Raw genomic sequence first — 20303 nt, forward strand, 5'->3', positions numbered from 1 at the left:
AAAGAAGAGCGGCAGAGAGCCGCATTGACTGCGGAACATAACAAAGCATTTGCCTTGAGTAGGTTGTGACACATGTGGTCCGTGCTAAGATGTTCAGGCCTTTTACTCGGCCGTAAGCACTACCTTCACTGTCTCTATGCTTTGTGTGGCTTTATCTACTTCAACTCTTTTTGGCTCTTTTGTCGGTAATTTAATGCCGCCAAAAAGTTGCAATTGGCATCCGCGGTGTTTGATTGGATCTCGACTGGCCAAACTGCAAAGCAGCACAGACACGCACTCTCGCCACCTTGATGCGAACGGACCACTTGCTTATTGACCTTGTCTGCTCACTCTTCCTCTCCTCACTCTTCCTCTCCTCACTCTTCCTCTCCACACTACCATCTACGAAATAAACTAGGTTGCAGTCACTAGGCCCATCACATTACAATCTGGCCCGCTCGATCCTTATTCCGAAGACAGCTGCTCATCCTTCAGCAGCATCGACCGTGACGTAAGGCCTCAAGCTTTCTCCTCCTGCCAAGAACGCATTCCGACATACCTCACAGTTACAGGACACACGCGCGCCTCTTCTCGAAATCACCTGTGCGCTGCAAACGAGGGCCCGCTTCTTTTGCTCATACCTGATCTCTTGGCTTTGACCAATCTGGTCAGCACTGGCTTCAACTGCTCTCGCCAATCATGAACAGCAACCAGGCTTTCCCCGCTCCTCCGGTCGAGATCTTTGTCGACACGAGAGGAGCCAAGATCATGGAGGATGGCGCTTCCAGTCCAGATCAGAGAGATAGTCGCGACATCTATCTACCCAACCATATCGAGGCTGTCTCCCATATCGCAGTCGATGTCGGAGGATCGCTCGCCAAGGTCGTCTACTTTACACGCTCACGTTTCAGCGAATCCATGCCATCTTCACCCACCCTCTCGTCTCCAGCGAGCTTCACCACGCCATTTCCTTTTGCTTCAGGCTCATCTTCGTCACCCGACCCACTCTCGCCAAAAGCAAGCCAATCCAGCTTACGCTCGCCGCACCCATCCTCCAACGGTGCAGCACCCTCCGGCTTCCGCACGCCACCTTCACAAAGCGACCATCCCATTGCTTCTGGAACCTTGACACCAACAGCCATTCTCGGATCTCCTCAGCTCGCCTCTGCTTCGGCTATTCACTCCACACTCCTCAAACGCCGCTCATTACCTGCAGCCTTGCCGGGAGGACGTCTCAACTTTATCAAATTCGAGACAAACGACATCGACAACTGCATTCGCTTCCTCCAAGAACTCATCCAGCGTTCGGCTACCGTCAACGGCGTCTCTATACAAGACATGCGAAAGGGTGTCAAGCTCATGGCAACTGGCGGCGGTGCACATCTCATGTACGACTTGTTCGAACAAGAACTGGGCATCGAGGTGCAAAAGGAAGACGAGATGGGCTGCTTGATCACCGGTCTCAACTTTATCACGCTCATTCCAGACGAAGTCTTTTCGTACTCCGATGAGCTTGTTGCAGCCTTGCACTCGCCTCTTCCCCAGAATCCAGAAGCGAGGACAGATGCACAAGCACTGCGTTCTTCTGTACCACTTCAGCATCCCCTACCTCGACCTTCGCCGAACCCGCCTCTCTATGCTCCAGTATTCGACTCACATCCTTCGCCCAAGCTGCCATGTCTGCTCGTCAACATCGGCTCTGGCGTCTCAATCATCAAAGTGGACGATTTCGGCAAGTTCGAGCGTGTCTCAGGTACTTCGCTCGGTGGTGGTACGCTGTGGGGTCTCCTCTCCTTGCTTACGGATGCAGACAGCTTCGATGAAATGCTTGAACTATCAGAGCAAGGTGACAACGCAAACGTCGATATGCTTGTTGGTGATATCTACGGCTCTGTAGGCTTGAACCATCTTGGTCTCAAGAGCTCCACCATCGCCTCCTCCTTCGGCAAAGTCTTCCGCAAAGATCCAAGCTCATCTGCCCCTCGCAACGCCGAAGAGCGACGCAAGAAGTTCCGATCCGAAGACATCTGCAAGTCGCTTCTCTACGCCATTTCGAACAACATTGGTCAGATCGCTTACATGAATGCTGAGAAGTACAATCTCGACCGTATCTACTTTGGAGGATGCTTCATTCGTGGACACCAGGCCACCATCAGCACACTCTCATACGCCATTCGCTTCTGGAGTAAAGGCTCCAAACGTGCGTTCTTCTTGCGTCACGAAGGTTACTTGGGTGCCATCGGTGCATGGATCAAGCATGTCTCGCAAGACCCGTCATCGTCTGCAACAAACGCTCGCGCCGTTGCAAATGCTATGGTAGGATCTTTTGCTGGCGGTACAGGCGCACCAGGTCGATCCACACCGTCCGTACCTTCAGGCCTAGGTCGCTCCGTCTCGCCTGCGCCATCAGACGTTGAGCCGCTCGACTGGGCACAAATTCAAGCTGCTTCTCTCAACCCTCCTGTCCTCAACGGCGATGGTCTGCCTGAACCAGCATCACAGGAAGCTCCCGTAGTCTTGCAAAATCCGCATGTGTCCCGTCTTCAGCAAGAGGAGGCATCGACAGCGAAAAGCAAGACACCAACACAAGAGTCGACGCGACAAGAAAAAGCACTTGACTCCCAGCAGTCCGACCTTGGCTTCCTCAACGGTCTCATGTCGCAACAGAATGCGTCGCAACCCCAGCCTCCGAAACCGAATGGTGTTGCCCGTGCCGAGCACGATGACGAGACCGGCTCAGAGACAGATAAGACTGCAGTGGGCAAGGACGAGGCAGAGCAGCTCAAAGAGATCCTTGCATCGCTCAACGCCTTGAAGATGCCCACGAGTAACGGTGCCGATCCCGCTACAGCTCAGGCGGAGCGCAACGAGATCTTAGGGCTGCTAGCCAATCTCGAACAGACAGAAGAGGTTGTAGGTGGGCTAGAAGGAAAGCTGGATAGCTTGCTCTCATCACTCGACACGCTGATCGCAAACCAAGAAGCTCAGCAGATCGCACAACAGGCCGTGAACCGTACAAGCTAGATGTAGGACTACACTCAATCTCATTGTATTACTAGACGCGGCTCATACAAAGCCGCAGCTTCAAACGAACATTTGCAGGGAATGCTACAGCATCTCAAGCAGCAGAAGCGTGAGAGATTGGGATCCGTAATTCCACGCTTCTTTGTGAAACAGTGTCTAAGCTTCGAATGATCCTGATGTGCTGAGATTTCAAGCTGGAATTAGTACAGCAGTCCAAACGTCCATTGATCGTGTCTGCTTGCCGTATCTCGCTGCCGCTTCTTCCATGGCATACCTTGTCGCTTGAACCAACTGTAGTAGCTTAGCCTTGACCTCGTCTCCTCCCGCATCCGCTTTCGCCGCCTCGTGAGCAGCTTCTCGAGCCATATAAACCTCCCATCCTCCATCTTGCAGCTTTTCTGCTGGCAAAAACGTCAGTTCTCGTTTGACCTTCCACCCTGAATCAGCAGCCACTTTCTTCATCTGTTCAGGGCTGAGCGCAGTCTGCACATTACCTCCCTCTACTGGTGATTGACCTTGCAACAGGACGGAGAGAAGGTGCGGAAGAGCGTTGGGATGGGAGGCGGTCATGGCCCATTCTGCAAGCAACAGATGCTTGACCCCCGCCTCTCGAATCGATTTGAAACTTGCGGTCAGAACTTGAGCTGAAGGGAAGTACCAAGAGCTATGAGACAAGAACACAGTGTCAAAGCTTCGCTCCTTCAGCATTTCGGGCCCAGTCTTGCCGAGTTGGAAGGAAAGATGATTCGAGATAGTAATGTCCTTGAGGAGCTCCTCTTGTGCTTGCTGGATAGTGTATGGCGATCCGTAGCCCGGTACTGCAGGGTCAACACCCCACACCTTTGACTCTTTGTATCGCTCTGGATTGTTGGAAAGGACCGCAGCTAGGACACCAGTCTGGTCACCCTGTCCACAGCCCAAGTCCACCATATTCCCCGAAAGCAAAGTGTAGTCCGCCTCTACCTGACCCTCTGAACCAGAAGCTGGTGATGTGGGGTCATCGCCTGTCAGCAAAGCATATAGTATGTCGAGGCGGTGAGAAGTTTGGATGGTTTGAACGCTATCTTGCTTCCCTCGGCTCTGTTCGGATTGGATGTGTCGAGCGGCCACATTGACCGCTTTAAGATTAAAGAACTGCTCTGCGCGGGTTTGTGTCATCGTGTGTGTTTGTGCTATTGTTGCTGAAGTGTGAAGGCTACCCGATTATCATATATATATATATATATCTTCTGCCTTCACCTCTCAAGGCTCTGTGAGGAGGAAGGATGGTCAGCAATACTGTACGGTAGCGGATCGTAGTTGCTGTTGAGAAGGAGCGACGATGACTGGCATCGATGGCGTACGCGGAAGACTATGATCCGAGCCCTATTTTTTACAGTGGCGGTAGAACTTGGCCTTATCTTCCACCATTCGATCCTATGACTATGAGAGTACTTTGATGGACCGTAAGACAACGATGCAGATCATAGCTCGGGTTGACTTATCAATCTTATGGCTGTCTTGAAGCCAGTCCATGAAAATCCTCGCTAGAAATGGCATTAATATCATGGCTCCAAAAAGCAGTTCAGAAACGGGTTCAGTTGCCGAACTGCTTTGACTCACCAAGCAGGAGCAAGACAGGACATTAAAGAGCTTCTTCAGTCGCTTTGAGCCGGCGGTACATTAGCCAACTGTCTCAACAAGGGCCATCAACCGTTGTTTCCAAACGGAAGCTGAAGAGTGTGAAGAAAGACGAGCTGGAATTGAGCAGCCCTTTTCGGCATTGTTCGGCATTGTTCGGCGGCCGGTAATTGCTTTTCCCGGCAGTGGGGACCCCGCACTTTTTGGGTTAGTGGCCTGTGCTGCCCCACTGTCTCCAAGGCGACGTTTCAGTCTCATCCTTTCCTCCTTTCCATTTCGTCGTTCTTCTGTCTTGGCGCCAACACCTTCAGCCCGAATCACACCCCCCAGGAATACTCGCACCATGTCCTCGGCACGACCTGCACCTGAGACGCTACAGCCGCGTGACATCCAGCAAGAACGTTTAGCATGTTCGTTCGATGTCGACACCATGTCGTGCATCCTTCCAGGATCCAAAGCCGAGCGCGACAATGCACGCTGGCTGCTCTCCCTACTCAAACACGACCCGGACCATACTTTCGACAAGGAAGACCGAGTCTTTCAGTCTCGAAACGAGCGCTTCTTCAAGGGCCAGCAGGTCGCTCTCCGCTACTTTGAGATCCGCAACCGTCACGGTTTAGAAAAGAAGGATGCTGACATGCTGCGACTGTTCACAGACGAGTATCTGCCGATTCAGGTAGCAGAGAGTATGGCTCAGCCAACACTTATGCGTCAGGCCAGTCAGGAACAGTGGGCCGAATGGGGTCCTTTCGTTAGGTCAGGCCGATGGCTTGGCTGCTACATGCAGACCGAACTTGCCCATGGCTCCAATCTCTCAGCACTCAGGACAACAGCAACGCTTGACCTCGATACAGACGAATGGGTCATTAATACACCTGAGCCATCGGCAGGGAAAGTATGGATCGGCGGAAGCGGTCTCACTGCCACCTATGGTGTCGTGATGGCCAACCTGATCATCAAGGGCAAATCGTACGGCATGCATCCCTTCCTTGTTCACCTTCGCTCTCTCAAGCATCACACTCTGCTTCCTGGCCGACGAATCATGGAGATGGGCTGCAAGCTTGGTGCTCCTGCCATGGATAATGGCTACATCTGCTTCGACAGCGTGCGCATCCCACGTGGCAACCTTTTACAGCGCTTCCAGACGGTCTCCAAGGACGGAGTGTACGAGAAGCGTAACGCAGCAGCACAGGTCATGACACGCGGTACAATGACCCTCGTTCGTGTGGGCTTGTGCGAGATCGCAGCACACCATCTTGCACGAGCTGCCACTATCGCCATCCGTTACGGCGTCGTTCGACGACAAGGTACTTCGGCTACCCAGCCAGATCAACTCGAACCCAAGATCCTTGACTATGCCTCGGTCCAGACACGTGTGCTCACCGCCCTCGCCAGCGCATATGCCATCACTTTCGTCAGCCAACACTTGCGTGGGATGTACAACGAGATGATTGCCGAGATTGAGAAAACAGGCAACAGTGGACTGCTTGCCATCGTGCATGGCTACTCAAGCGTGCTGAAAGCAGTCTGCACCAACGAGTCACTCGCCGGTATCGAAAGATGTCGCCGCAGCATGGGGGGACACGGCTTCAGTCAGGCATCAGGCTTCGACTTTGAGCGTAATCAGCCTAATGCAGGCCTCATTTACGAAGGCGAGAACTCTATGTTGCTTGCCGGTCCGTCGGCCAACTTCCTGGTCAAGCAGCTCAACGAAACCCGAAAACGGAATGGCAAAGCTGTGCGACCAGAGCTAGCCTACCTCGAGCTTGTTGCCGACGTCCATAGCGCAGGAGCGAACATCTCGAAGCGTGCTCAAAGCATCAACACCGGACAGATTGGCGGGCCCGCTGCATTGTTGGACCTCCTTGGCTTCCGAGCTGCGCTTCTCGTGGATCGTTTGACAAAGCACCGCTCCAACACCCAGAACACCGACGGTGTATACAAGCACATCGACACCAACCTTGCTGTTCGCGCTTCTACCGCTCATGGCGCTTACCTCCTTGGATTCGCATTCGACCAAGTCGTTCAGCAACTGAAATCAGTTCCTGCCGCCGACGCAAAGGCCCGCTTTGGAGTGGCTCCAAGCAACCCTCACATCGCAGCACTGGACTCTCTCCTTCGCTTCTACCTCATCCAGAACTGCGTCCTCACGCCGGACACTCTGAGCGACTTGCTCGAGTTCCGGCTTCTCTCGGCTGCGCAGCTGGACAGGCTGAGGCAAAGTTCGGCAAGCCTGTTGGCTGGCCCCATCCGAAGGGACGCGTTGGGTTTGGTGGAAAGCTTTGACATGGACGATTGGTATCTGTGCTCGCCTCTGGGAAGCAGCGATGGCAGAGCGTACGAAAGAATGATTGAGTGGATGAAGCGTGAGCCGCTCAATCACACTGGCGAACGAGGTGCAAGGGATGAGAATGGCGTTGTTAAGGGTTACCATGACGGTATTGGTAGACTCATTCGCGGTGAGGCTGTACAGTTCACCGAGCGATCCAAGCTGTAAAGCAATGCTGTTTGATGTCGTACCCGACAATTGTTGAAGCCTTCTGCTATCCGAGTAGCTTGACTGTGAGTTGATACAATGTGAAGAAGTTTTGTCCCGATAACTGGCGATCGGGAAGAGTCTGAGTACGATGTCACTACTGTTTTAGGGCAGAAACATATACTTGATTGACTGAAGAATGTGGGGAGAGCCTAGTGCTCTTGGCTTGATATATATACAGTACATGCATAAACTGTCCCAAGATTTTACATGTCACCATACATCACTCTAATGCTCAATAGCTATAAGTTGTATTGCCACACTGTCTGATATCATCTGAAAGCACTGCTTCTTCTCTCCAAGACTGTGGAATTGATATTGACATTGACTAAAAAAATTGTGCTATGAAGAAGAGCTGAATTTTTTTTTATTGTGGGACAGTTTATGGAGCATGCTCCCAAATAGCAACACCACTCCATTCCTGACCTTGTGGGCTTTTGACTACAATGAAACTTGTAATGTAACTTGGTGGGCACCTTCATACACATTGAAAGTAGTGACATGGAAAGTTTCAGCTCAATCAGATGACTGTGAGCAATCTGGCAGCACTTCCAGTCTGACACCATCATATCTATACCATCATGACAAAAACCACTCCTGAGAAGCACTGATTGGCACTCTTTAGCCTCCAAAATGGAGAATCTACCTGTTCAGTTGCTGAGAAACTCAGTCTGAGCAAGTCTATGGTGTCTCACATCAGCAAAAGTGCCTCTGCTGATGCTCCAAAGTCAAAGGGGGGCCAGCTGAGAAAACTCCAGCCTCATCATGTTCACTTCCTGGACCACTATTTCAAGCTCAATTCAATGTTCACAGTCAGGAAAGCATGTCATGCACTGCAGGAGACATTTCACATCAAAGCATGCCCAATGACAGTAAGAAAAGCACTTCATTACTGTTGTTACAAAGCACAAAGGTTAGTGAATAAACTGAAGCTACTCAAGAGGCATTACAAAGTGTGTCTCAAATTTGCGAATGAGCACAAGGACATGACTGTTGAGGATTGGAAGAATGTGGTATGGTCCAATGAGATGAAGATCAACTTCTTTGGACCAGATGGGAAGCAGTTCTGTTGGATTAAGAATGCTGGCTTCAACAGCAAGCTTGTCAGGCCAACAGTCAAGTTCAGCAGCAGCTCCATCATGATCTGGGGCTGTATGACATGGGAAGGGGTCAGAGGTATATGCTTGGTGCTGGGATCAATGAATTTAGACCAATACATTGATATCCTGAATGACAAGCTTTTGAAAACAATCTCAGATTTGCAGCTTCAGCATGCATACACTGACATCACATTTCAGCAAGACAATGACCCAAAACACATGTCAAAGAAGACAAAAACATGGTTGGAAGGCAATAGCATTAAGGTTATGCAATGGCTGGGGCAGTTGCTAGACTTGAACCCAATTGAACACCTCTGGCACCATCTCAAAATGCAACTTTCATGGTATAGTACAATTGCAAAGTCCAGGGATGAACTGCTCAAGAGATGCAAAGCTGAATGGACAGTGATCACTCCAGAGACATGTAGGATACTAATAGAGAGCATGCCAGACTGCATCAAGGTGGTTCTGAAGGCCAAAGGAGGGAATACAAAGTACTAAGGTGTTCTTGAGGAGTGCTCCATAAACTGTCCCACAATAAAAAAAATTTTGGCTCTTCTTCATAGCACAATTTTTTTAGTCAATGTCAATATCAATTCCACAGTCTTGGAGAGAAGAAGCAGTGCTTTCAGATGATATCAGACAGTGTGGCAATACAACTTATAGCTATTGAGCATTAGAGTGATGTATGGTGACATGTAAAATCTTGGGACAGTTTATGTGCATACTGTATACATTTGTGTGGTACCTACCAAAGGTGGGAGTGCTTCTACTTAATGATCTACCTTGACAACGAGCAAGGGACTGTGTTGCACCCGATCTCTTGTCAGATCGGTTCCACCAAATCTCTGATTAGATTGACCTATCCCGATCTCTTCACCATCGGCTTACGTCAACTTTCATCATCATATTGGATCGATACATTTGTCATGAGTGTGATAAATTACAGTTGAAGATACATCGGAAAATTTCCAGACTTTATCCAGAATGCCAACAGGGCGAAGCTGGTGAAAGGATAGGTCGCTTATGAAGTGGTGTCTATGCCTTCAACTATTACTACAGTATTTGACAAGTATTACTATTTCAAGGTGTTAAAGTGTTGGGAGAGCGAGTAACATTGAGAATCGGCCAAATCGGGACCAAAATCGAAATAGGAGACGCGATGCTTTCAAGAAGAAAGAGACACGTCCAATGTGGATGCTCAGATGCAACATGCCATCCTGCCATTCTTGCATCCTCTCATCACCTTTTCCCACTCATCCATATCCTCCACACAGCGACTTCTCAGTTGGCTCATTCCGATCATCAGCAGCTGTGGCCGAGATTATACCCGCTCGCTGTCACTGGCGCCTGCAGGACGGCGAATCAATCACTGCTGGCAAGAAGCATTTGTAGTTTCATCCGACCCCAACACAGTCCTTACCATTTCGCTGCTCCTACACAGACACATCGTAGACCAGACCTCGACATACTTCAACGCTAACAATCATGGCCGCAGAAACGGCAGAGGCGTCTTCATCGGGACCAGCTTTGCCAGCCGACGATGACGTGCAGATTGCATTTCTCCGCTCCATCTCGCTCCGAAGACCTATCGGTCCACACAAGCATTTCAAGATGCTTTCTATTCTTATGGACATCCAGAAAGCGCTAGATACACGATACCAGCGCCTATCTGCTCGACTCGAGAGACTCAGCAGTGCAGCACCGCCCAGCATCGCGACCGACAAGAAAGCTAGACCACCTTCATCCATCAGCACCACCGGCAGCACTCCAGCATCGCGCAGCCGTCGCGGACTAGCATGCAAAGGTTCATGCTCGCGCTCTGTCAGTGTAGCCAGCTCCAACCCAGCAGAAGAGGATGGCGACCCCACGGAGGACGATGCTGAGAACCAAGAGGAGGAGAGAGAGCGACAGCAGGAAACCGAGCAAACGCGATTGGCGATAGCCGGGCTGGGACTCGATCGCAAAGTAAGCCCGGAAATGATCTGGAACGAGCTGCATAAGCTCTTCGACCTCGAAGCGCTGGATGAGATGGAAGATGGCGCTATCTTTGACACTTCCAGTCAAGCTGGCACCAGCTCCGACGCTGGCGACTCGAGCGGCTCAGACTCGACATCGCGCTCTTCTCCGCCCGCCAACAAACGCAAACACAGCACCAACTCGGACGCTCACAAATCTCGTCGACTCTCAGCCGAAATCTTGTCTAGATTCGTTGTTGAGCATCCTGGCTCGCCTGACTTCAACCAGGATCGCCAACGCAAGTCAAGGGCCAGCAGCAATCAGCAATCGCAAAACTGGATCTATGGTGATGACATTCGTGGTACGGGAGATGGCATGTCGAGGCGCGACTTTTACCTTTGGCCATGGGAGGACTTTGAGCCTCTGATTGCTGAGCGCCGTTTGGCGAAGACTGAAGAGGAGGAAGAGGGCGTTGGCAGCAGCAACCGGCGCAACTCGGTCGCATCGGCGGACGCATCCTCGGTGGACAAGAAGCAGAAGCGACCAGCTTCTCCGACTGCCGCTCCTGCTGATACCAAAGATGAGTCCAAGCAGGAGTTAGACAAGGAGGAGGAAGGAGAGGAGGAAGACTTGTCAGAGCCTGCATCTGACGCAGACGTATCCAAGGATTCGACTTCCAAGCGTCGCAGCACTCGTCGCGGCCAAGAAACTGCCGAGACCAAAAAGAAGTCGAACCGCAGTCGAGGCGAGGCCCGCAATACGGCAGAAGCACAGATTGACGAGGATCAAGCTGCTGACAAGACGAAGCTTGAAGAGGATGCCACCGACAATGATGGCGAATCAGGCGAGGACAACGACGAGACCGGACAAGTCACCACACGCCGGGGCACTCGCAAGGCACCAACACCGAGCAGCCGTGCGACGCGCCGCAAGAGCACATCCGGCACCGTCACTCCAACCCGATCCACTCGCCGCAGCCGTCGCGCAGGGAACGACGAAGCCGAAGCATCCGAAGAAGAGACGGCCAACGAAGAGAGAGCCGAGGCAAGCGAAGCAGAAGAAGAAGAGGAGGATGATGAGGGAATGCAAAGCGAAGCTGAGAACGCAGCTTCTCGTCCAAGATTGAGCAAGGCTCAAGCAGCTGCCTCTACGCGCAAAGGATCAAAGAAGCGAGGGGCACCTTCGAGCGACCAAGAAGACCAAGACTCTCGCCCTTCCGTTCTTCGTCGCCGCAGTAGTCGTCGAGCATCCAAGTCGGAGATGAATGAGGATGCAGGGGATGAAGAAATGGCTGATGCGAAAGAGGAGCAGAGCGAGGCAGCCAATGAAGCTGCGCCACAAGCTGGTTCTGACCGTGAAGAGGAGGCGGAAGAGGACGGCGAGCAGGGCTCGGACGAAGGCGGCGAAGAGGATGAAGAGGAAGCTTCCGAGCAAGACGGATCGGATGAAGAAGGTGGATCTGACGAAGAAGGCGGAAGCGATGACGAGTCGACTGCTGGCCGACGTGGTAAAGCGTGGAGCAAAGGGGCTGCAAGTCGGACCAGCCAACGTAGTGTTGGTGCTGGCAAGAATGCTGGTCGCTCAACTCGTGGCTCGGTGGTCTCGAGATCAAGCGCTGCCAAGGAAGCAGCTCCGTCTACGCCCGCCAAACAGACTCGGTCGAGCCGTGCATCTGCTACACCTGTAGGTTCAAGCTCACGAAGAGAGAGCAGCGACAAGCAAGGTGGCTCGACATTGACACCTACGCCTCGCACACCAGCGGCAGCTAGGGCCGCAACACGAAGCTCTGCATCGTCGGACGCGAGGAGCACTCGACGCACGCCCCGTCGTTGAGGCGAGCGGCGATCTGTGGTGTGCTCAATCCAATGCCAAGCAAATCAGGCATGTGCACACTTGTCGATGGTGAAGAAAAAGTTTGTGTCTGAAAAGAGGTGTATGGTTGAGCTTGGTTAGAATACATGAGCCAGAGTGGGCCGAGATTAGAGAGCAGCCTTCTCACGACCATCTTTCTGGACGCGCTCCCTAGCATCAGCATCCTTGATCTCCAATCCGGCATCGAACCATTGCTTGACATAGGCATCCACCTTGTCTCCTGTCTCCTGAGCGTTTACACTCCTGCCGAAAGCATCGACAAACTTGCCCTCGGGGTCCATGAGGTAGAAGAAGATGCTGTGATCGACCAAGTAGTCTCCCATCGGATCCGCACCGGGTGGAGTACTGAAGTAGACCCTGTACGCTTTACATGCCTGCTTGACAGCGTCAAAAGTGCCGGTCAATGCGACCATTCTTGGGTGGAAGTCTTCAATATACCTCGCCAGCTGAGGAACCGTGTCTCGTGCCGGATCGCAAGAGATAAAGACAGGGTTGATGACCTTCTTGCCGTACTTTTTGTCGATCCGGTCGACTACTTCGCCCATCTTGTCCAGCTCTTCAGGGCAGATGTCAGGGCAGTTGGTGAATCCAAAGTAGACGAGCGAGAAGCTTCCGAGTAGATCCTCGTGTGTGAATGGATGGGAAGTGGAAGTGATCAGATTAAAAGGTCCGCCGATGCGTGGACGACCCACTTTGGCGGAAGCGGTTTCAGCTCTGCGTCGCTGTTCGACTTTGTGCTTTTCGGTTCGGAAGTAGTAAAGGAGACCTGCACCGGTAGCGAGGAAGAGAAGGCCAGCTTTGAGGTTGAATGGGCCAATCGCGAGCTTATCTTTTGCTGACTCTTCGTTTTGAGATGAGGTGGCGTATGTGCGTCTCTTAAGCAGTGGTGTAAGTGCAACAGCAGGTCGAGCCGCTGATCGGGACAAATGCGATAGGGATCGCCTGCTGCCGAGTTGCCGCTGTCGGAGCATCGCCGACGAAACACGCATTGTGGCTGACATGGCGTTCATCTTTGCTATACAATCACAAAGATGCGTGGGAATGTGATGGTTTAAGTTGCCAAGCCGAGCAAAGTTGCACAGTGAACGAGTCGGATGAGCCGACAAGAGGGACCCCAAGGTGCAGGAAAGGCCGACTTTTCTTTTCCTTTTTTGAGCGTTTTGCTGCTGCTGCTGCTGCTGCTGCTTCTGCTCCTTCTTCTTCCCGAGTCTCTGTTGAGGCACTTTGACTGAGGTAAGCTTCCGAATAGCGTTCTGTTCTCTTGTGCAAAATCTCGGAACTCGGGATGCTTCGTTCCAAAGGGACGCTCGCTCAGCTCCACATTGTTTCCACCTCAGTTGTACCAACTCCTTCCAAACCTTCTATCAAGACCGCACTCAGCACAGCTCAGCATCGCCACGATGAGCGGAAAGAGGCTCAGCAAGCGTCAATTGCGCGAGCAACAGGAACTCCAAGAGCTTGCTCAACTACCGGTCCCCACATCGTCCTCCTCAGCCAAGAAGACACCCTTCCAGCAACTTGCTGAGCCCTCTGATGATGAGGATAGCGCACAAGAAGAGGAGAAGCAGGCGGCAACAGTGATCAGCAGCAAGACTCCCACTGCTTCTTCTATCTTTGCTGCTCTGGGCGACGAGAATCATGACTCAGATGAGAACCAAGATGAGGAGGATCAGGATCAGCACATCTCGACACAGCAGGCAACCAAGAGCAAAAAGAAGAACAACAACAAGAAAAAGAAGTCCGCCGCCGTTGCGACCACTGGGGGTGATGCTGAGAAAGATGCCGAGGCTACGCCAGCACCGTCCAAGTCAAGCAACAAGAAGTCATCCTCTTCGAAGAAGTCCTCCGCTGCTCCTCCAGCGCAAACGAAAGACGTCTCCGAAATGTCTATTGACGAGTTTGACGCTCTGCTTGCCTCACAAGCAACCCTCAATACAACCGATGCCTCGAGTGGCACTCGCGCTGGCTCCTCCTCAGCACCCTCCGCCTTCTACCGAGTCTCAGCATTCCGCACCCATCTCAGCTTGGACCCACGCAATCTCGACCCCGCCATCGAACTCCGTCGCCAGTTCGGATCCGCAGCCATCAAAGCGTACCAATCCGAAGCAGCCTCTTCTTCCGGCTCTCATGCTTCAGGAGCACGCGCACGAGCACAAGCCAACAATCCCAATCTCAAACTCCGCTCCCTCCTATGCACACCAAAAGACTACTGGCCACCCATCAACCGCAGCTTTACTGGCATGAGCATGGACGTTCACGACCTTCCCTCCATCGGCAAGATCTGCGAATGGAAGCACAGCAAAGCATACCGCCAAGTCCAGGTGCAGTTCTTGCAAGCTGTCCGCTCCTACGATCCCAACTCACTGATGGCTTTGCTCCGCATTTACCCTTACCACATCGACACGCTTCTGCAGCTCAGCGAGTACTCTCGTCATCAGGGAGATCTGGGTCAGGCAGCAGACTTTAACGACCGCGCCCTGTTTGCACTGGAACGCTGTGCTGCTCCATACTTCACTTCTTGTCTTTCCAGTACGAGCTCAGGACCGCCGGTGGTCAACTTTAACAAGATCGAGAACAGAGCTTTCTACCTCGCCCTCCATCGCAACATCGGATTCTTAGGCAGAAGAGGTACATGGAGAACAGCACTCGAATGGTCCAAACTGCTCCTAGGATTAGGTCAGGACGGGGAGGATCACCATGCAGCACTACTCTGGATCGACTTCCTCGCCATCAAGTCTCGCCAACACCGATGGCTGTTAGATCTCATTCAGAGGCTTGACGAACAACGCTCACGTGCTAGTGGTCAAGGTGTCTCGCACGTAGACGGGCTCTCTGCCCCCGCCAAGACACCGATCGACTCAACCGACAAGCAACTCGCCGCAGAAGGCTCCAACTACGCCGGCACCCTTGACTGGTGTGTAGGTCTTGCCTACTCACGTGCACTAGCCCTCCGAGCAGTCGAAAAAGAGGAAGGAGACAAATCACACTCTAGATCCAACGCTGCGCTTCGACTGGCGATCGCACGCTTCCCCGCCGTTGTCCCACTACTTTGCAACAAAGCAGGTGTCGATCTTCCGTCCAACATTGCTGGTCATCCTTTGTTCCAGCTCGAATCGCGGTTTTCAGGTTCTAAGGATACGCTTTCGGATCTGTTGACGCACATCTACGTTCTCCGTAGCGAGAGTCTGTGGAAAGAAGAAGGTTATGCGCAATGGCTTCGCAAGACTACCATGGATCTCGTCCCCACCCTGACTGCTGATTTCGACCTGCCGGGGAAGCAACGCAAGACTCAACCCGCCGTTGCATCGCATAACACTCGACAGGGCATCTACCGTCACGTCTTGGTATCCGATGTACCGGATACTGTCCGACAGCAGCTCATCGCGTATTTGCCACCCAGTATTACGGGCAGCAGTGAAGAGATGGATAGTTTCGATCCTGTTCCGCCTCGATCCAAGCCCAGCAGTGTGGAGGAAGGACTCGAAGCAAAAGTGCAGAAGGTGACCAGGTATGACGATGAGTACTTTGCTCCGATCCTCGCGCACAACACTTCGTCCGGCGGTAGAGGTCTGAGAGGGAGTGCAGGAGCAGCAGGTGGAGAAGGGGGGGTAATGGCAGCCTTCCGTAGAGCTCTCCAAGGTTTGGGAGGACTGCAAGGGTGGGATGCAGCAATGGAGAACATGGACGATGAGACGAGAGAGGATGTGATGGCTCAGATCATGGCGATGACGCAACAGGCCGAAGGGGGGATGCCTGGTGCGTTTGGCGATGAAGGTGCAGAGGGTAGAGAAGGTGAAGATGGGGAAAGAGGAGCGGGCGGCGGAGGAATGGGAGCTTTTGAGGCTCTGAGAGGGGCTTTGGACGCTATTTGGGGCGGTGGTGGACAAGCTCAGGCACAAGCTCACGTCCACGAGGAAGAGGACGAGAGCGAGGAAGAGCAGCAACGCCATTAGAAAACCCCCCGCCTTTATCATTCCCTAGAACACATGACCCAGATCATATGCATCACCTTTACCTTTTATCGTTCATCATCGATTCTCGCACAATTCACTTCGAACTTGGCTGCATCGCACACACTTCCACACTAAACTGTTGTCCTGTGTCTGTATTTTGTTTCATTTGATTGCTTATGGCGTTTTTCAGCTCTTCGAAAGACGTGGATATCAACTGTGAATCGGTGATTTCACGAGAACATCTTGCTATACGCAGCGCGCTGAGCCTTTACCTTCGCCTCCCTCCTCTTCTGCAAAGCGTGCAACTCCTTCTTGACACCCGCATCTCCTCCTTTCGTAAGCTCATCAGCACGCTTCAAGTCTGTTTCTGCCCTTTCTTCGTCCTTGATCGCCACGTAGCCTAGCGCTCTTCTGTAGTAAGCCTTCGCAAGGTCAGCTGTAGACTTCTTCGCTGCTTCTTCGTCCGAATCCCAGGCGGTTTTGTTCTCGGCAAGGTTCTGGACGACTGCTGTTGTCTGTGCGATGGCGACTTTTGGTTGGGGAGGAGTGACTTTGAGTGCTGCGAGAGAGGCGTTGAGTTGGACGGAGGTTTTGAGGGCCTTCCATTCTGTAGCGGTCGCTTCTGGAGTGTCGTCAGGGAGGACCGGGTGGAGTTGGAGGTAGCGAAGGGCTTTCAAATACTTTTCGAGAGCGAGTGGGAAGTTGGAGGCGGAGAACTGCTTGTTGGCTACGCCCTTGAGCTCCGTCGCGATCTTCAGGGTGGCTGCTAAGTCGGATTCGAGCTTCTCATCCTGGTCCTCTGGGTATTCTTCGTAAACATCGCCCGTTCCATCAGCCTCAATCCCAAATTTACCGCTCCTGACCTCCTCGCTTCCTTCCTCAAGCTCCCCACAATCAGCAATCTTGACCTCGTTCAACGGCCTATCATTACTCTCCGTCTCCGTGGCCTCGATCTTCCTCACCACATCCTTTCCCTTCAACACCCTTCCGAACACAACGTGCTTGCCGTCCAGATGCGGAGTTGGCACTGTTGTAATGAAGAACTGAGATCCGTTGGTGTTGGGTCCAGCATTCGCCATACTAAGCAAAAAAGGTCGGTCGTGTCTGCCGGTTAAATCTTCATCCTCGAACTTCTCGCCGTAGATGCTTTCACCACCGGTGCCGTCTCCGCGGGTAAAATCACCACCTTGGATCATGAACTTAGGAATGACTCGGTGGAAGACCGAGTTCTTGAACGAGAGCGGTTGACCGGTGGAAGCGGTTTTGTTGTCCGAGTTGGTGCATAGGTAGCGGAAGTTCTCGGCGGTGCGTGGGACGAGGTGCTTGTAGAGCTCGAGGACGATTCGGTTGGCGCCTGTGCGAGAGGGAGCGGGAGAGTTGGCGAAGGAGATGTCGAGGTAAACGATGGGGTTGCCCGGCGTCGGGGCTGCGGTGGAATTCGACATCTTTGGCTGATTGTTGCTACCAGATGTGAAAGGTGAGATGGAGCAGAGAGTGTTGTTGATGAAGGTGGAAGGAGGGGAGGAAGGGATTGGTTAAATGAAGCTCACCAGCAAAGATGGGTGCACCGTTTCGAGAAGAACACGGTTTTCTCGCAATTTCTGTGAAATCACATGACCTCTTTTCCTCGCTCTAACATTTTCCACCAACCTCGCTCTCCGTCGTTACTCATCATCACCCACCACGTTCGCGCTATAGCAGAATTGTAAGTTTATGGCGCTCTCACAACGCAATGTCGTGTCGCTCGAGGTCGATGATCTTCATGTTGAGGTACTCCACAGCATTTGGAGAATTGGAGTGAACGGCGTAAAATTGTTAGCATTTTTTGAAGGCTAGATACAGCAATACTATGAACATATATATACACTTTGCTATGAGTGTGTAAGGGTGAAGTACCACACATGACTGTGTGGTATGCTAAAGTGCAATGAGCTGGAATAGGGGCCATTGGTGGGCAATGATGTGTGGTGATGGTGAATGAAGTTGGTGCATGCATTAACACATGAATGTGACTGCATGGTCATGTGATTTTACTATCCTCCTTGCCAACTGAATGATGAGAGGGTTGGAGGGTTGCCATACTGAGGCACTGTCAGGTACGTGTAAGCAGGTGCTGGGACACAGGTGTCAGGGGTCTTGCGCCTGAAACCCAGGTCGGTCTGTCGAGATACTCGGTGACTATCAAACTGTGCGACAGCTATTGTCTCGGTATCAGTGACTATCAAGTTGCACAGTGACAGCAGGTGGCATTCGTTGTATATACTATCGTAGATTTCAGCTGACCTCTGTGGACACTCCGTTCAGGGGTAGCTTGGCACAATCAATATCAATGCTATGATGACACCAAGGTCTGGTGTGAGTGTTGATGATGATGAGGTTGATGATGTTGGTGATAAGGTTGGTGGGTGTTGATGATAATGAGGTTGATGGTGTTGGTGATAAGGTTGGTGGTGTCAACATGAGTGTCCAGTGTGTTGACTTGATGCTTGAAGTGATCCCTGGACTGCAGTGGACTACTGCCTTGTCATGGGCCTGGATGCTCAAGAAGCAGGAGGGTCATGGGTTCATATGGAAGGAGCACAGGTATCGAAGACCTAGTCGACACCAGTAGAGAGCATGGTCGTAGTGCAGTCTCCATGGAGACCATGGACTCCTATGGACTCACATGCAAAGGAGGGCCAAGCACAGCCACGAGGAGGACCAATCTCAAGGAGCAGGCACAGCCACGAGGAGGACCAAGCTCAAGGAGCAGGCACAGCCACGAAGAGGACCAAGCTCAAGGAGCATGCAGATGGTTACCACTCAGGGGCTCGAGAGACAAGAGCCAAAGGAACTGTCACTGATCAAAGGAGGAGGAGCAGTGTCGAAGGAGTCGACACAGCTCAAGAGGCACAGGGGTGCCAAGCAGGAGAGGCCCCTGAGCAGTACTCGATGAAGAAGGTACTCTCTGGAGAGAGAGCAGGAGCAGCATCGCTGGCGATGCTGAGAAGAGGTATATAACCATGCTTTCTCATCAATAGGTCGAGTGGATCCTTATCCACTCTACTCACCATACAACTAGTCAATACTTTAGAAACACAAGTACTCATTAGTTACAGTCAGCATAGCAGCAATCTATCAAGGTTGCTCCTCATCGTAGTGTGTGTGTTGTATCACCACTACCTGACATCCGAAGGCGCCCATAGCAGGTTAGCGGTCCGGATATAGATAGAACCGAAGGCAGTAGTCCACTGCGGTCCGGGGATCACTTCAAAGCATCAAGTCAACACACTGGACACTCGTGTTGACGCCACCAACCTTATCACCAACACCATCAACCTCATTATCATTGACATCACCAATCTTATCATCAACACCATCAACCTCATTATCATCGACATCACCAATCTCATCACCAACACCATCAACCTCATCATCATCAACACCCACACCAGACCTTGGTGTCATCATAACACTGATATTGATCGTGCCGAGCTACCCCTGAACGGAGTGTCCACAGAGGTCAGCCGAAACCTACGATAGTATATACAACAAACGCCACCTGCTGTCACTGCACAACTTGATAGTCACCGAGTATCTCGAGACAATAGCTGTCGCACAGTTTGATAGTCACCGAGTATCTCGACAGACCGACCTGGGTTTCAGGCGCGAGACCCCTGACATGCCTTTGGTTCTATCTTGATCCAGACTGCTAACCTGCTATGGGTGCCTTCAGACATCAGGTAGTGGTGATACAACACACACACTACGATGAGGAGCAACCTTGATAGATTGCTGCTATGCTGACTGAAACTAATGTATACTTATGCTGAAGTGATAACTAGTTATATGGTGAGTAGAGTGGATGAGGATCCACTCGACCTTTGATGATGAGAAAGCATGGTTATATACCTCTTCACAGCATCGCCAGCGATGCTGCTCCTGCTCTCTCTCCAGAGAGTACCTTCTTCATCGAGTACTGTTCAAGGGCCTCTCCTGCTTGGCACCCCTGTGCCTCTTGAGTGGTGTCAACTCCTTCGACACTGCTCCTCCTCCTCATGACCTGGTGTTGACTCCTTCAACACTGCTCCTCTTCCTCAGGACCTGCTTGCCAGTGTCCTATGACTCTTGTCTCTCGAGCCCCTGAGTGGTAACCATCTGAGCTTGGTCCTATTTGTGGCTGTGCCTGCTCCTTGAGCTTGGTCCTCCTTGTGGCTGTGCCTGGCCCTCCTCGCATGTGGCTCGGTTCTCCTTTGCATGTGAGTCCATAGGAGTCCATGG

The 20303-nt window shown here is 52.1% G+C and overlaps 7 protein-coding genes across 7 annotated transcripts; 4 read left to right on the forward strand and 3 right to left on the reverse strand.

The window, feature by feature from the left end:
- Positions 1 to 678: 678 nt before the first annotated feature.
- On the forward strand, positions 679 to 3003 carry UHO2_06625 (uncharacterized protein; the record flags this gene model as incomplete). The annotated part of the gene is made up of 1 exon (XM_041558794.1): positions 679 to 3003. The coding sequence occupies one exon, from the start codon at positions 679 to 681 to the stop codon at positions 3001 to 3003; it is 2325 nt and encodes a 774-aa protein (XP_041414728.1).
- Positions 3004 to 3192: 189 nt separating this feature from the next.
- Positions 3193 to 4161, reverse strand: UHO2_06626 (uncharacterized protein; the record flags this gene model as incomplete). Its single annotated transcript, XM_041558795.1, has 1 exon — positions 3193 to 4161. The coding sequence occupies one exon, from the start codon at positions 4159 to 4161 to the stop codon at positions 3193 to 3195; it is 969 nt and encodes a 322-aa protein (XP_041414729.1).
- An 805-nt stretch (positions 4162 to 4966) lies between these two features.
- Positions 4967 to 7120, forward strand: UHO2_06627 (uncharacterized protein; the record flags this gene model as incomplete). Its single annotated transcript, XM_041558796.1, has 1 exon — positions 4967 to 7120. One exon carries the CDS (start codon positions 4967 to 4969, stop codon positions 7118 to 7120), a length of 2154 nt encoding a protein of 717 aa, XP_041414730.1.
- Positions 7121 to 9747: 2627 nt separating this feature from the next.
- Positions 9748 to 12051, forward strand: UHO2_06628 (uncharacterized protein; the record flags this gene model as incomplete). The annotated part of the gene is made up of 1 exon (XM_041558797.1): positions 9748 to 12051. One exon carries the CDS (start codon positions 9748 to 9750, stop codon positions 12049 to 12051), a length of 2304 nt encoding a protein of 767 aa, XP_041414731.1.
- Positions 12052 to 12197: 146 nt separating this feature from the next.
- UHO2_06629 (putative SCO1 - involved in stabilization of Cox1p and Cox2p) lies at positions 12198 to 13100 on the reverse strand (the record flags this gene model as incomplete). Its single annotated transcript, XM_041558798.1, has 1 exon — positions 12198 to 13100. The coding sequence occupies one exon, from the start codon at positions 13098 to 13100 to the stop codon at positions 12198 to 12200; it is 903 nt and encodes a 300-aa protein (XP_041414732.1).
- Positions 13101 to 13490: 390 nt separating this feature from the next.
- UHO2_06630 (uncharacterized protein) lies at positions 13491 to 16043 on the forward strand (the record flags this gene model as incomplete). The annotated part of the gene is made up of 1 exon (XM_041558799.1): positions 13491 to 16043. The coding sequence occupies one exon, from the start codon at positions 13491 to 13493 to the stop codon at positions 16041 to 16043; it is 2553 nt and encodes an 850-aa protein (XP_041414733.1).
- Positions 16044 to 16273: 230 nt separating this feature from the next.
- On the reverse strand, positions 16274 to 17488 carry UHO2_06631 (putative U-snRNP-associated cyclophilin; the record flags this gene model as incomplete). The annotated part of the gene is made up of 1 exon (XM_041558800.1): positions 16274 to 17488. One exon carries the CDS (start codon positions 17486 to 17488, stop codon positions 16274 to 16276), a length of 1215 nt encoding a protein of 404 aa, XP_041414734.1.
- Positions 17489 to 20303: the final 2815 nt, after the last annotated feature.

Source organism: Ustilago hordei (genome assembly GCF_900519145.1).
Source record: "Ustilago hordei strain Uho2 genome assembly, contig: UHO2_contig_20, whole genome shotgun sequence".
NCBI lineage: Eukaryota > Fungi > Basidiomycota > Ustilaginomycetes > Ustilaginales > Ustilaginaceae > Ustilago > Ustilago hordei.